At 45.5% G+C, this 16,765-nt stretch overlaps 1 protein-coding gene across 1 annotated transcript in view; it reads left to right on the top strand.

The window, feature by feature from the left end:
- Positions 1–3,913: 3,913 nt before the first annotated feature.
- Positions 3,914–16,765, top strand: part of PTPRG (protein tyrosine phosphatase receptor type G) — a 390,724-nt gene continuing 377,872 nt past the window's right edge. Inside the window, exon 1 of the mRNA XM_030283424.4 lies at positions 3,914–4,735. Coding sequence (XP_030139284.3) covers positions 4,651–4,735 — 85 coding nt within the window. The 5' untranslated portion in view covers positions 3,914–4,650. The remainder of the gene's footprint in view (positions 4,736–16,765) is intronic.

Raw genomic sequence — 16,765 nt, 5'->3', positions numbered from 1 at the left:
GTTTTCAAGTAGCCATCTCAGCATGTGACCAGTGTCTGTTCTGAGTGATTCAGCCCACGGCTGCCCTAAGGTGGTGGCTCCTTTTTTAGAACACAAGAAAATAAATGTACTGGCCTTCCAAAAAAGCCTTGTGCAAACCCTGTGGGACACTTCCCAGCCAGGACATCTTGGAGGATCTCTCAAGTCAGTGCTCATTCCTGTCATGCTGGTTGAGCCGTAGGTGTGCAGCCTGTAACACTTGCAGCAATCTCTGACCCACAGCCTATGTCTCAGAGTTTGCATCGCCCATTAACATTTCTCATACCTTTCGCTTTACCTGCATCTCTGAGTTCATTTATTTTTATATCTTCATAAATCAAACAGCACAGCTCATTGCTATGATTATATTGAAGTAAAGCCCTCTCTTTTATCACAGCACTTTGCTTGCCCTCCACCTCTGGTTCTCAGCAGGTTCTCAGATGCCTTGTTAAGACCTTCAAAGCCTCACAGCATACTCTGAGAAGAATGCATCTGTCCTGGGGCTATGAGAAACTAATTCTGCAATAGTATAATTTATGAAACTCAGCATCCTTCTTTTCCTTTCCATGCAAAGCTGAAAAGGAACTAGGGCTGCTGAATTAATCTGAAACTTTATACATCACATTACTTATAATCTGAACTGTAGCTGCTTCTTCATACTTCATGTTGAATTATCCTTTCGGGGCTAGATCCTCACCTGGTCTTTTCCCCACAGATTAACCATTCCAGTGAGGCTGGCTGTAAATCAAGGAAAATTCATCCCTTTCTTTCTAGTCATAAAAAGAAGTGTAACTTTGTCTATCTGAATTTTTTCTTTGATTTTTATTTCTCCAATCATTTACATAGTCATCATAGATGTTAAGAAGCCTGTTTTGGAAATGATTAATGCTATTAATAATTTCCTAATTCAATAAAACCTCTCACCTTGCAATATTTTTCTGCTTTCTTCAGCTTTTCACTAATTCAAACATATGACAAATACAACACTTCGTTTCAGTTTTCTATTATTTCTCATGTCTGATCAAATAAATTAACAGACTTTCATTTCTTTCCCAAGAGTCATGCCTGTATGTTGATGAAGGTAGCATAAAAATATTACTTATTCAAACAGGAAGGGGGAAAGAAGGATAAAAGTTATCTTTTATTCACTGTTCCAAGCCAACCAGGGCCGCTTGTCCCATTCCTCTCACCTTGACATCACCTGCTTTGCTAACCATAAATATTGCAAGATTTGCAGAGCACCCATTGGCCTGGTTTCGCTGCACTGGGGTATATGTCCCCTTTCAATCCCTTCAATACAGTAGCAGTTATTTTAATCACACCAGCCACAGTACTTCAGTCACTGGGAAGAATCAGCTGTGCTATCTGGTGATGGATTTTTATATTCTGATGTGGCTGCTCCGCAGCCAGGCGGCCCAGCCCAGCAGAGCAGCATCCTGCTAATGCAGTTTGCTGTGTTTGGGTAGTTAAAGATCCGTCTGCAGGCCAATTTGTACCTGTGTATTGTTGATAGACAGCGTGCCTCGGGCACAGAGATACTGCATGCAGGAAATGGATTCTCATTTAACCGTGTTTAATTTTGTTCTCTGCATCTCCATCATCCATCTTTCCATTTCTCTGCCCACCCAAATTGCTAATGCGAAACAAAGCTACTTCTGCCACCACAGCTCCTAAAGTGATGTGTGACGATGCAATGATTGATTTCCCACTCCAGGAAAAGTGGGTCATTGTACATGTTGTACCACATCAGGCTGAACCAAGCTGGTCGTGCTGACATTGGGCTTTCACTGATTTGTTTTAAGAAGTTCAGACCTGAGGCGACTACTGTGAATATCCAGCCTGAACACCTTTGGTTTTTGGTGGGAGCTCTGCCATTCTAAAATCTTCCTTAGCAGCTTAGAGAGATCTGAAGTCATCTGTGCTCCTCAGGAGACACTACTCTGATTATGCATTTTATATCTTACTTTCATGTTTGCGCCAAGAATCGAAAATGCAAAATTCCTCCAATTCCAAGATATGGGTCCAGTTTCAGGTTTCTCATATTCCAAGAGAGAAAACCCTAAACGAATTTAAAAATATGTTTAAATATAAAATGGTGCAATTAACAGCTTTTCCAAAGGATTTTGAATTAGTGAGAAAAATACTAATTCAAACTGCTCTTTGAAAAGAAATCCACTGCTTTTACTCTTCTTTTGTGATATTGCAATAGTGTGTAATAACTTTTCTCATGTAATGAGACCTGTTGAAGCCCACTTTTAGATTGAAAAACCTTAAGATTGCCTCTTATGATACCAGGGAGACATCATTTGAAGAGGCAGGTCTCAGTATTGGTGTAGAACCTGCCTCTCTATCTGCTGAAATAGAACAGCAAAATTGCAATCAGTTGCTGAAAGGGGAATATTTTGCAGGTTTTTTCTGAACAGCCCAATAAGTATCTGAGCCCAGATGTCACGGCAGAATCCAAAAGGTCAAGGCAGGAGAGGATTTGATTTTGATTTTCATAGGAAAAGAAACTTCAGGAAAATTTTGCTCTTAAAATTGTATCTTTGTTTTTATAAGAGTTGAAACCATGTTCTGGGAAATGATTTAATGGACAAGCTGGATGAGACCTTTCTCCAAGGCCTATAAATTTTTGTTCTGCTTTAGACAAATCCATACACAAGTACCTTCTCTAATTTTTGCACACCTCAATGGGTAGTGTCCTCAAGGGCAGAGAATATCTAATCAGGTCCTTAAATCCTTACACTTGAAAAATCCCTACTGGGACGAGCAGTTTTGGCCAATAAGGACTGCACCTTTAACTTCAACTGTGATTTTTGGCAGTCATGACCTGGTATGTTGGAGAAAATCAAAAGAAAGGCTCCAAATGTCTCCTGATGAGGGGCCCTTTGGATGCAGATAATCCACTGCCTTGGCATCTTGTGCTGAGTGGGGTAAACCTGGATGGACACAAAACCCCTTGCAGGCGGTGCTAATTACCTGATGGCGCTGCTTTAGTGACCCCTAAGCTGAGGAAGAGGGGGAGAAAATCACTGCCATTCCACAAATGACTTCTGTATTTTCCTACTCTGTTCCTCCTCCTGCCGACCATCTCCTCTCCTCTGGAAACACCAGAAATGTGGAAGGTTTGCAGGTAAGTGAAGAGGAGCATAGCAAATGACAGAGCCAGAGCTGAGCACACTACTCGCTGATAAACCTGGCCAAACCCTTTCCTTTCTGAAACTGAATGCCTGGAATGGATGTAATTAACAAAGAGACAAAAACTACCACTGAATGAAATTTAAGCATCAGCAGACCACAGCACAGCCAGGAAATACCAAGTACAAACAACCATCCCTTCATCCTGGATTCACACCATTTTCTGCTTCTATTTCCTGTGCACAATTATCACCCATTCAGAAACTGCCGACGAGGCATGGAGGGGTTGTAGATGCAGAGTGGCTTGGGATAGCCTTCATCTGACTTTACAGAAACATCAAATAATTCTCTCATTTTGAGGTAGCTCTCTGGAAATATGTAGTATAATGCACAATATTGGGAAAAAAAATTAGCAATTTTGTGGGATGCTTGCAGCGACACCCAGAATGATGAGTATTACTGGGGGAGGAAAAATCTACGTGATTCTGGGGGTAGTGGGGGTGGAGGTGTCGCTTGCAGCACCCAAAAAGACACATATCACTGGAGGAGAACAAAATCTGTATGATTTCCATGAGGATTTCTGGAAATACCGGGCACAGCACTGAGCTGCGAGATTCGAAGGGGATGGGAAACTGCGTGGTTTTGGGGCGGGGAGGGGGGGTCGGACCCCTGTGGCAGCACCCGGACTGATGCACACAAGCGGGGGGGGGGGTCCACGAAGGACAGAACCCCCTCTCAGCACGCACCGGGGGGCGGCAGAGCGAGACAAGAAACTTCCAGCAGACAGCGCCGGGGCGAGAGCGCGGAACCCGAAATTGCAAACGGCGAATTTCCGCGGCTCGGCGACACACCGTCCTCCACGAATACACGCACACAGCCGGCGGGGCGGGAGCGTGCACGGGGGAGCGCGTACACGAGCGCGCCCCCGCCCCGCCGCCGCGGCCGCTTTAAGGGCGGCGGGGGCGCGCCGCCGGGGCGCCCGGCGCGCCGCCGCCTCTCCTCGCCTCGCCGCCGCGCCGCGCTCTCTCTCCCTCGCCCCGCTTTAAAGTCTCCGCCAGGATCCGGGCTCGCCCGCCACTTCCTGTACGGCAGGATGGAGCGCGCCGGGGCCCCGGCTGACCGCCGCCCGCCCGCCCGTGCGCGGAGGCGGCTGTGAGCGCCCCGTCCGCGGCATGCGCGCCCCGCCGCTGCTGCCCGCCTGAGCCGCGCCGCCCCGCGCCCGCCGAGCCGCGCGGGGGGGTCTCCGCGCCCCGCCGCCGCTCCTCTCTGTCCTCCCCCTGCCCCGCGCTTGGGGGATTTTTTTTTTTTTTTTCCCCCGTAGAGAAGGCGAGCAGGAGCCCCCCGCTTTCTCCCGCAGGAACAGGGGTGCGGGGAGAAACTTATTTTCAACAAGTTTTTTTTTTTTTTTGCCCCCTCCCCCCCCCTTTTTTTTTTTCCTCCCTCTGTGTGTTAATTCTTTTAGCCCCTTTCCCCTTTCGATGTGCGGCTTTGGACATGCGGAGGCTACTGCAACCGTGTTGGTGGATCTTTTTCTTGAAAATCACCAGCTCCGTGCTCCATGATGTGGTGTGCTTCCCCGGTGAGTGAGCGCGGCGGCTGGGGGGGCTCCCGGTGCCTCGTCCACACGTGTCCGCGACCCCCGCAGGGAGCCGGCGGGGCACCCCGCGGGCGCGGAGGATGCGCCAGGGACCGCGGGGGCCCGTTTGCCGGGGCGGCCCCAGCGTTGGGTCTCCTCCCGCTCCACAGCACTCTCCCGGCTGCGGGCTGCGCTGCCCGCGAGTGGGGCCGTGAGTGGAGCACGGGCTCGGCTCCGCGCTCCCGGCGCGGTGTCCCCGGTCTCCGGTGCATTGCAGCGCCCGGCGGCGTGGGGCGGGCGCGGGTGGGGGGGTCCTTGCGCGCTGCTGTTCTTTCGTGGGGCTGCTTGGAGCTCCCTTTGTGCTGCGGGACCGCCGCTCGCCGCCCCGAAAGGCAGCGTGACTCCGCGCTCCGACCCCGCGTCGCAGCCCCCCGGTTCCCTCGCCAGAAACTTCGCGGTGCGCGGGTCTGTGCCCTCCCCACCCCACTCGTGTCCGCGGTGGGGGTCTCGCCGTGCCGCGTGCTGACCTTGGCAGGGCGGGGGGGGAGTCCCGCGGGGCTGCGCGCCCGCACCGCACCGGGGCTAGAGCCGTGCGGCCACCACCGCGCACCCGCGGGAGAGGGGTTCCGCGGGCGGGGGGCACTCGGCGACCACCGTACAGATCTCCCCCCCCTTCGAACCCCACGGCCGGTGCCTGTGTATCGCTTCTCGACCCGCAGGGCTGGCGGGTGACGGGGCCGCGTGGGCGCTCCCCGCCCCGGGACGCGCGGCCCCGCTGCTGCCCCGGCCCGGGGGAACTCGCGGGGCTCGGGCTGCGCCGCCTCCCGCCGCAGTGCCCGGGCCGCCCGCCAGGGGCACTGTGGCGCCGCCGGCGCCCCCGCGGGGCGCGCGCCCCTCCGGCGGCGCGCAGCGCGAGCCCCGCCCGGCGCGCTCCCGCGGGAGTCCCGGGCAGGGCCGGGTGGGACCGGGGGTCCCGGGCGGGTCCCGGGCAGGGCAAGGCCGGGTGGGACCGGGGGTCCCGGACAGGGCCGGGGGTCCCGGGCAGGGCAGGGCCGGGGGTCCCGAGCGGGTCCCGGGCAGGGCAAGGCCGGGGGTCCCGAGCGGGTCCCGGGCAGGGCCGGGGGTCCCGGGGGATGCTTTGCCCGGAGCTGCCGCCCTCCCGGCGCGGGGAGGGGCCCCGGGGGCAGCGTGAGCCCCTCTGCCCCCGCCGCCGCGGCTCCTCCCGTCCTTGCCGAGAGCTCCCGAGGCTGCCCTGGCTCTTGGCCGCGGCCGGGTGTGCGAGAGTCCAATGAAATAATTAAATTCTGGAGGTTCTATGGGAACTTTCACTTATGTGTCCTTTTTTTTTTATTATTATTTTTTTCTTTCTGGAATACCCTTTTTTTCCTAACACTGTATGCAGAGCTAAGCAGCTAGACGCATCCCATTCCTTCCAGCAGCTTCTCACATGGTAAAATGATTCGAAGCAAAAAGAAACTAAGTTGGGGAGAGGGTTAATACCTCTGCAGCTTTTGGCGAAACATTTATCTTCTTTGTATTGATTTCTTCTCAATTTCAGCCCTTGGAGTGATGCCTTTCTCTCTGGTTCTGATATATATTGTATAGTAATTACATCTAGAAGGCAGGCTTCAGGAATGCTGCAGGAAAACAAGCCCGATGTTGGTTTAATATGACAGTATTGTATGACTTGCTGATTTAGATCAGCGATGTTTGAACCAGATAATATTTGCATTATGGTTCGAATATGAAGATGGATGCAAGCAGAGGGTAGTAGGAGCTTGCAGAGTGTTGGTAAACTCTTTAATGCCAGAAGCCATAAAACAGCTGTGTAATACTCGGGAATGTTTCGGGGCTGTTCGTTGCTAGAGGTTTGCCTGGAAAGCAAACTATTTTCCAGAAAGGCTTTTATGCCTTTAGTTTTACAGAGCTACCATGAGCTTTCCTCTGAAGAGCAGCAGTACCTGGTGTGCGTGCAGCCGAGGGGTGAGAGGGAAACAGCCTGAGAAACGGGGACGCCTCCCGCTCTGATCCCGCTCTGATCCCGCACATCAGAGATGCCCGAGGCAGGAAAGCTGCAGGAGGATCTCTGTGGGCTGTAACAGGACTTTGGTGCTGACAACATCCAATGGCAAATCATCGGAATTTATGTTGGCAGGGAATCCCGGCCAGTTATTAACCATTTACTATCTACCACAAATGCTGCTGTACCTTTTCATAGCATTTTCTAGAGAGGATTAAAGAAGGAAGGTATTTGTCAGCTTGGTTTTAATTTGTAAGCATCCTTCTTCCCTCTGCTTCATATCTGGCTCCCTTTAAATGGAAGAGAGGTCACTACTTGTTTTCTCCCCTGCAAATCACTTTACTTTGTGAGAAAACATAAAGGCTATTCTTTCCTTTGTTCAGTAACAATAAATGAACCATGTAGAAAATAAGTCTTTGCAGTATTTCTTTGTTAGTAGTGTTGTAATAGGGTTTCACTGTTTAAGTAGGTATTTTTGTTGCTGTTCCTTTGGTTGCAGTAAGAGACAGGAGGCACTCTGGCAAAAAAATATGTGGGTAAGGGTTTCCTCTTTCTGAACAGTTTAGTGCATTTCTCTGTGGGCTTGTCACTGGTAATTGCATTGGTTAATAAATCAAACCAAGACAAGGTAAGAGAGGTTGTTTCCATGGGGTTTGTTTGCTCATTAATCTAAATTCACAGTACCAAAAATCAGTAAGACATAAACAGTAGCATTAAGGTGATATCCTTACTCTCTGATTTCTTGGTGCTTTGCCAAGAGAGAGTAAGTATTTTTTTGTAAAGGCAGAAGTACACACTTGTGCAGTTCTTAGCTCTTCTTTGACATTCCTGTTGTCTAAGGAATGACAATTGCTACCATTTTCTTAGGCTAGACACATAAATAAAAGCAATTTTCTTGAGTGTAGATTAGCTCTTTGGTAATGAATCAAATTGTTGCTAACCTGGCAACTGCCTAAATTATTTTGGATTTTGAGTCTTCAAAGATCTGAGCTGAGAGTTAATTTTGCATGTAACTGTCTTCTACTTGAAGGAAAAATTATACTGGGAGCTATGCCTTACGAACTAAGTAAATACTTCTTCAGATATTTTTAAAGGAACAGAGAAAACTGGCTTTGTCTAGTAAAGGTTTTACAGAGGAAGGTGCATTGTGCACGTAGAGAAATACGGAATGTACAGGAGAGGGCCCTCCAAGACTTTATTTAGTCCTGTGGCTTTTATGAAGATGACACTTCGTACATTTTAATTATCCCTTATTTTCAGTGCTGTTTCAAAATATGTTACAGGAAGTTGCTAATGGAGTCCTTGCAGATAAAGACAGTCAAGTCAGCCTTTCCAGGCTGCGAGAGCTGGGTTTGTGATTTGCTTCTTGGTGGGGGGAACTCCAGGGAGAGCTTTGCTGTCCCTTAGCAGCCTTGTGGTTAACGGGGCCTGGACCCAGCTTGAAAAAGTCTTCAGGTAGCAGACTCTGTGCTAGCAGCCAGAGAAAGAGCTTCCTAAAGTTGGGAGGGAGGAAGAGGCATCACAGAAGGAAAGGATTTTAATGCATTAAAAAAAAAAGAAAGGAACACAATTTAGGGTAACCAGAATTTCCTCCCCAGTACTGCAATATCTACAAAGCTTGTATCCAGGCTGGGGATGTTGCTCTGCTTGGAAGGACAAGGAGGATTTTTTGCCTGTGTGCATGAGTTACGATTTCTTTTATTGCTCTCTTATCCCCTATACCTTCTCCTTTTTGTCTAGGAAAGGAGGACGAAGGGTTTCTGATCCTATTCAGAAAAGGGGTGTTTTAGAGCAGTGATGAACTTCTGTGAGTCAAGAAGAGCTGTTGTGTCCTTCACCTGTCCCACCTGCATCCACACTAGAAATCTTTGTGGAACAAATAGATCCTGCTTGGTACCATAAAAAAGTCACTAGAAATTCCCTATTGATTCAGCAGGGTGATGGTTTCACTCCCAGTTTCTGGGTCTTTGCAGGGACAAGTGTTGGCTGTACTGTTATCAAGTTCTGTAAGTTTAGTAGTTGGAATTTGTTTCCAATTACAGGAAAGACAGCTAACAGCTCTATCCATCTTATAATCAGTGCTCAAGGACTAACATACTTACAGTTTTTTGAAATAAATGTTATTAAAGTTGACTCTAATTTAAATGTTCAAGTTTCATGGTTAAATTAAGAAATGACTTCAAACTATTAATCTCAGCTGTCCTTGGAAAAAAGTGCTAATCATTTGGTTGCTGCTTTTTAGCAACCAAGTGAACATGTGGCATGATGTTCTCTGAAGCCTAAGGGTCTAGTAATAACACTGTACTTTAGCTAATATATGACTTTAATCGGAGAAATTATGAAAAAATGAACCTAATTTCTGTTTTCCCGAGTTATTGTGCTTCCATTTTTATTGAGCTGCTCCTGTGTGTTGGTGAAATTCTAATTGTTTATGTGCCATGCTACTTTGAGTTTAATTCTAAGAACAATTCTTAAGTATTTTAGGAAGTGAAGCTTATCAGACAAATGTTTTTACAAATATGGAGTCATCTGAGGATTTAGCTATATACCATATGGGTTATTTTATGGTTTGTATATTCCTTTTGGGGACTGCTTGCAGCTTTAGGTGTCTAAGTATGTTTATAAAGTTTTCCCTTCTTCATGAGATAAACCCATGTCAGTGTTTCCTTCAAGTGAAAATTGTCCATCTGCACCTTCTTGCACAGGTTGATGGGAACATAACTTCACATATTGCCAGGTACAGCCCCATTCCACCAGGGAGTATCAGTTTTGTGAACACATACAAGGGTTGGAAGCAAAGCAGAGAAGGAAGATGTGCATTAATGCATCCTTTCATCCTAAGCAGAAGAACCTGGGGTGTGGCCAACTGGAGGTGCCCAACTAGAGAATGGCTTTTGATGAAAGCAACTAGTTTCCACATCTGTGTGTCCATAAACCTTTACAGAAAAAAGACCCACAGAAAAATGATCCCTGAGTGCTGTTAATTTTTCCATTACTCAGTATCTTGCCCTGATGATCATGTTATCTGTATTGCAGGGTACAGATTACTTGCCCCAAGGCAAGTCAAATTGGTTTCTATCTTTCAGTGGTGCTGACAGGTCCTCCAGTGCTCCAAGGTGATCTCAGCCCACTTCACTGAGGACAAGTGTGCTTTTGAATGAATCTGGGCTGCACTGGTTGTGTCTCCAAATGCTTGCATTTCAATGTGCACTCATCTTCTTGAGGCACAGCTGCCAGGACACAGCGGATTCCAGCTTTATGCCTTGAGCTGTCACATATTTGTGGCCTAAGCAGAATCTCTTCCCACCCTGAAAGTGAACAGATGAATTAGGGAGCAGATTGCAAGCACAGCAATGATGCTGCTGAGATACTCCATGGATATTACTGTTCTTGTCTCGTTTTTCCTTTCCCCTGATATGATTACTGGGAAGCTGGAGGAAGCAGTGCTGAGAATAAACTCCTTCCTTTGGAGGAGGAGGAGGAATGAAGGCACAGGGCAGTAAGGGAGCTCAGAAGTTCATGCAGTCACTGTATTTTGCTACACTGAATGGCTCACCTTACAGCAATTTGAATTAGTATTCAAGTGAACTATGGTTAAAGTAAATCAGTTACTGTATGGCCTCTTTTTTTCATGTGGTTTTATTATGCATCACCAAGTTTGCTTGGGAGTTGAAGTACTAGTGCTCTTAATTATCAAGTCATTTGAATAATGATGAACAATTTTCTAGAACTTAAAACATGTCTGGAGCATGCACCTGCCAGCAGTACTGACACATAAAATCTCAATTGATGTGGGTGTTGCAGTTTTTCCATGCATAAATGCTGCAGTGTTTCCTGATAGATGTTTATCCTGCACAGTGCCTGCTTTGAGGGACTTTGCATCCATAGTGTGGGGGCCTTTCTAAAGAAAATCTAGGTGTTTTGAGACTTGGATGCTTAGCTTAGGAAAGCTCCTTTGAAAAATCCTTTTCTCTGCTTGTGGCAATGTAATGAATGAAACCTTGAGCCCTGAAGAGCTGCAGTGGTATTTAGGAGCAAAATGCAGGATGTTATTTGGTCTTGTGGCAGGTGCTTTGTTCTTTTTTTGAAATAAAATGTGCCTGTCTCTCTGACAGAGTGCTGTTAAAAGTTCTGTTGAGAGTCAGTTTATTCTGCTGACAGGAAAGGAAAGCTATCTGATAACTTCTCCCAGGCAAAGTGAAGAGTTGTTCTGTTTTTCCACACCTCACTCTTTCCATCTTCTCTTCTTGCAGGAGGCTTGCAAGAGACATAGGAAATGCTCTAATACTTGCTTTAACCAAAGCAGTCCTTGCCCTTTTCTTGCTCCTATAAAAGTATCTACTTGGATTATTGTTTTTTTTTAACAGTTTGAAATCTTAGACCTGGAGTTCCTTGGAGAGGTTGTCAGGCTGGTTGATGACCAGTGTTGGTTGTCCCAGAATGGAAGAGGACTTCAGTGTAAGAAGAGGTGAACACTGAATAAGCAGGATATTATGATAATGTTGTGCCAGTGCACTGTAAAAGTAATTTTTCTGCTGCAGAGGTAAATAGAAACAGTTCTGTCTTGGCCCATGTTGATGGTCCTCAACTGAAAGGAAATTACTTTCTTTTGGTCTCTACATTTCTTTGGAACAAGAATGTCCCTGAAGTAACTCCCATCACTGATAACCACTCTCTACCTTTGTGTCAGTTTGGTGTGCTTAGACATGCTTCCCTCAATAATCTTTTTTCCCTTTCCCCACCTCCCCTCTCCCCTTCTGGATTTTACAAGAATTTGGTTTGTGTCTTAGAAGGTACTGAAGTTTCTGATGCATATCTCAAAATCGGTTTTGACAAAGAGCTTTTTAGGGCAAGTTTAGTGAATTTATTTTTTGTTGCCAAATGTTTCTATTAAACCTCTGTTTGGTGGCCTCAGCGTGAGGCTTGTGTCCAGCCATCCCTCCCCATTCCCAACCCCCTGGGAACAATAAGGATACCTAGTAACTTTCAAATAATTAAGTGCAGATCTACATTGCTATCAAAATTGAGTTTAAGGATTAAATTTTTATAGACTTTCATTGGCATTTAGATTACTAAGGTGCTTTTAGACTTCTGGAGATTATGGTATAGATTTACTGCAGTCAGAGTAGAAATGAGGGATTGTGCAGCGTGTCTGTCTATTAAACATTGCATTCCTTAACTGGATAGGCAGAGAGAAGGAGTTGAAAGTCTCTTCTTGTTGGCCTCCATTCAACTTGTAGGTAGTTGACTTATTATTGTTACAGTGCAGTAGCTTGTGTATTTTGTATTTAAATCCATGCTTAAAATGCAGCTATAATTTGCCTGTTGACAGCAGTTGCATCATATTTTAATTGGTGAGAAGTGCTAATGGAGTGTTCAGGTTCTAAAATTAGTTGTTTATTTTTCCTTCTTTGCCCAAGGGTTTTGCATCAGATTATATGGTTTCTGTATAACTGTTTGTGTTCTGAAGTGACACCTTTGTACAGTTTTAGCTATTTAAGTAAGTGTTAAAATTTGTGCTCAGTGACAGCAGTTTCAGAAACTGTGACTTTTAAAATTGTTTCTTACTACATTGTTTATGCATTGCAAAGCGCTTCCCTCCTGTTTACTGTGAATTAATTCATTGTTATATTTGCAAACTGGGGGTGCAAAATGTGCAAGTTCTGTTATTTCTTCTGTTGGTGCAATGGCAGATCTCAGCTGCTGCACACCATCATGGCACGACTGCTGCTGCTGTTGCTGTGACAGCTTTCACCATGTGAGGATTTGTCCCGTAACCCTCATCATGACATCATTCTGAAATACAGCTGTGCTTGTTATTGTCAATATTCCCTTTGGGTGGCCTTGTGTCAAAGGGATGCTGTTTTAATACTGTCTTTATACTTCTCTGAAAGTTTTTCTTTTACCAGGTGGTGAAATGTAAAACCACCTCCTAGTATGAGTCTGCCTGTGGTGAAGCAGAGATGTTCAGTCTGTCCATTAAAATTCTGGCTTTCTGGAGGATGCTTTATCATATGTGTCAGTCCTTGGAATGCTTTATCATATGTATCACTCAGTTATCTCTTTTAAATCAGTTATTTGTGTGGTGCCCATTTTGAAATTATCCCAAACTTCTTTCTATGAGCAAAGTAGTTACCAAAATAAATAAGCCACCAAAAAAAGTGGTGCTTGAATTACTGAATATCAAACTATAAATATACAACTACTTTAACAACTGTCTCTTCTTATCTGTTTCACTTTTCCCTACTAGTTTAACCAGCCCTCTGATATTTTGTTACCATGGGAGTACCTCCACATTAGGATAAAACCACATTACAATGTCCTGATAAACCCTTTGACCTGAACCTCACAGACCCTTTGCCGTGAGATTTTATCCAGTCCTTGAATAATTTTTTATCAGAGTATTTTTTGTCCTTTTCTCTAGGTTTTTTTTTTTTTTTTTTTTAGAAAGGTGCACACCAGAACTGAACACTGGTCTTGTTCATATTATGTATGTGCAATACTATTGCCCTTTCTGTTTGTCCAGGGATTTTCAGTGGCCTATTTTTCTGGCACAGCAAGGAAGCTCATGTTGATTGTTTGCCTAGTATGACTTCTAGATCATTATTGGAGTCAGTGCTGAACAAAATACTCTGCTGTTCAGTGGATGTGGCCTGGGTCACTGATTCTTAGGGCTTCACCTTTATTTTCATAAGCTCTTCAAGTTCATCTTCTTTCCCCTTTTAAAATTTTTTTCAAATGTGGCTTGAATACAGCTATAATGGGAATTTTAGAACTGGAAAGGAAGGCTTAAGTCCTCTGCAGTCTTAGTGCCTCTAAGATAATTTCTTCTGGTTTTGTTTGTTTGCTTTTTAAGCCCAACAGTTTTTAAGGGAGTAGCAATCCGTGCATCCTTTTAACAGTCCAGGTAATGTGGAGTTATCCAAAGAGGGTAAATCAGGTTTTGACTTCTGTCAGACAGGGTGCCCTGAAGGTTTCACACAGCTCCAGAACCTGCCTGTGACCTTCTGGCCACACTTGTCACCCCGGTGTGATGACTCAAGGTGAGCTCCACCAGACACCTGGAGTGGGTATTGCAATGTGGGTGCAATCCCAAGGAGGCAGTGGTTTCCCTGGAATGTGGGGAGGGTTTGCCATGTCCTACTCTCACCCTGGTACTGTTAATCCTGCTGATGGTTTTGGTAGAAAGTGTTTCTCTGCTGGAAGTGGGTGGGACTAATACTGAGCTGGATATTCTTTGCAACAATTTATATCTGCTGTGTTACTGTGACCCTGTTCCATTAGGGTGGCTGTAGGCACAGTTTGTGGGAACTGGGGTGGGGCTGAGCCTCATCCCCATGGGCACAGCTGTGGGAAGCAGGTGAGCAGCACTGACAGCAATGAGCCAGGGAGTGCCCAGGGGCACTGAGCAATCCCAAAGGGAGCAGAGGGCACACAGGTGCCGTGCATCAACATGAGGGGATAAAAGATTGGGCTGAAGAACCAGAAGGGCAGCAGCTTGCAGCCTTCTGAGGTGGTGTGGTGCTACTCTGTATGGGCAGAACCTGAAGCCTTCTGATGAGGTATGATGTTACTCTGTTTGGGGGAATGCTTAAAGCTTTCTGAAATTGTGTGGTGATACTCTGTGTATCGTGGCCATCTCAGCTGTGGCAGCTGGCCTCCCTTGGATGCTTTTAGCTTTTTACCTTGATTGTGTCTGATTAGCATCATGTATCAAATGGTGAAAAAACAGTCCCTTCTCACTCAGCTGATATTTTCTGGGAAGAGCCTGGGGTATGCAAAGGTATGTGAGAAAGTGGAGAGATATTTTATAACTAAAGGAGAGAGGGAGACCTCCTTCAATACAGGAGCCTTCACAAAAACCAGAGAAGACCTGATCTGTACCTACCAGGTAATGTTGGCTCAAGTTCTGGTGTGCTGAAAGGATCATAAATCATGCTTGATTGATCCTGATGCTCTGGTGTGCTTCAGGCAGGCCTGGCAGTGCATGCTGTCTGGAGAGCAGAGCAGAGTGACCAGGCAGTTTGCCAGGAAGGTTTTAATTAGCCTTTAATGTGATGGGCAGGATGGCCATCACCAAAAGTCCCTGGTAGTGTTCTGTGCTGCACACACTCTTCCTGTGCCCCCTGAGCCCTGCTCTGTGTCTGTGCAGGGATCAGAGCTGCTGGAGGTGCAGCTCCTGTGCTGAGCAGGGATGGGCAGCCTGGTGCTGATTCTGGGGCTTGCTAGAGCGTGAAGCCTGTGAGTAATGGTAATGGGAAGGTATTTCAATTTGTAACCCATTCTCCTGTATCAAGATTGGACTGCTTCTATTCTGTTCCACATGTGCATCACTTGGGGAAACATGCTGATAGTACTAAACATTTAATTGCTTCTCTTGATTTTATTTGTAAATTAGAATCTAGAGGATCTGTGAGAAAAAAAAAAAAACCCAGAGCTTAATTGGACAACATTTTAGAGTAGCTAAAGAAAAGAGAACGTAGCTCTACAGCTTTTGGATCTGAGACAAATGCAAACTTATTTATTGATCCATACATATGATATCATATTTTAACTAGTGTCTAAACTGGAGGTCATCTCTGTACTAGATTGCTTAAGAATCTGTCTATCTTATCACATCTTGTACTCATTTATAGTTGTTTCCATTTCTGGCTTTGTTGGAGAGACAGCTAGTGTTTCAACCTAAATTAAAATCAATAAGAAGCAATTTCGTTTGTTTTTTAACTACTAGAGCAGACTTTTTTTTTTTTTAAGTGAGTCTCTGTATGTTCAACTAAGTCACTTGGTTTTTTTCCATCAAGATAATTGCCAGGCCTCATTAATTCCTAATTTTTGCATATGTAGGAATTGGTTTATTTTCCAATGTACCTAACAAAATGTCAAATATGATTTAAAAATAAGCACTTGCTCTAAGTCATCACTGAGAAATAAATGCAGTAAAAAATACTTGGCAGTTAGAAGTAGTTTAAAAATATCTTGGTGGCTGTAGTAAATGTTGAGACCCTGGAGTCCTGTACTGGCAAGGTAGCTCAGGCTTTCCCTGACACATTTGGGTAGTGATCTGCAGGGATGACTTCCAGTGGAAAAAGCAGAGTCTGGGTCTCTGTGCTTTCAGTCTTTGGCTAGGATATTTCTGCATTATGCCAATTCATGTAAGAAGCTGTTGTGTTGTCAGCTGGCTTTTACCCCACAGCCAGCAGGTTGCCAGCAATAACAATTACCCTGAGTCAAATTCAGCATGGAATTCACACTGCAGCAGTGCTGGGGCTTCCCAGGTAAGGCAGTGGTGACCATCATGTGCTAGTAGAGAATATACCTGAAGGCAGTGCTCTGATGAAATGTCCAAAAGAGGAAGTGTTGCTGCTCTTGGGAGTTGATCACAGGGTGATCAGGGTGACAAGGAAATCATCCTTGGTGGTTTGCTGGAAAAGTCAATGCCTGTATTTTTGTCAGGTTGTTCTTTGGGTTGCTGTGATCTTGTTCAATGCTTCCTGTAATTTAAGAAATGTTGAAGAATTCCTGGAATGCTTAATTCTGAATACAAGAACCTTTACTTGGTCTAAATCTCATTTCCTGTTTGACCTTCCTTTGAAGTGCCCATACCTGTTACTTTAATTTCTTGGGTTCATTTTTCTCTCAGTTTTTCTTTTCCTTCTGCTTGCTTTGATTCACACAGGTTCATGAATTAAGGAAGAGGGCAAACCAAGGGCAAAAAAAGGCAGATCTGGCTACATTGGTAATCAAAGCAAGAGACTGTTCTCTTAAGTTAACAGCTAAAGTAGTGTTTTGTAGGAACAAAACATAATCAGTAACTAGATTTCATGATGAAGAGTGCATTTTCTTCACCTTTGGGAGCAGCATAGGAGTTGTGTGTGAATTTCCTGAATTTGGTAACAAAACAGCAAATTAGTTAGCTAATAACTTAAAACCACACAGCAATTCATGTTTATGTGCCAGGAAAACAGCTGTGTTTTAAGAACACATAAGCATACCTGATCCAGGGATATAAGGTA

This window comes from Taeniopygia guttata, chromosome 12 (assembly GCF_048771995.1).
Source record: "Taeniopygia guttata chromosome 12, bTaeGut7.mat, whole genome shotgun sequence".
Lineage (NCBI taxonomy): Eukaryota > Metazoa > Chordata > Aves > Passeriformes > Estrildidae > Taeniopygia > Taeniopygia guttata.
The sequence above is the reverse complement of the archived record's forward strand: the minus strand, read 5'-3'. Positions and strand labels throughout refer to the sequence as shown.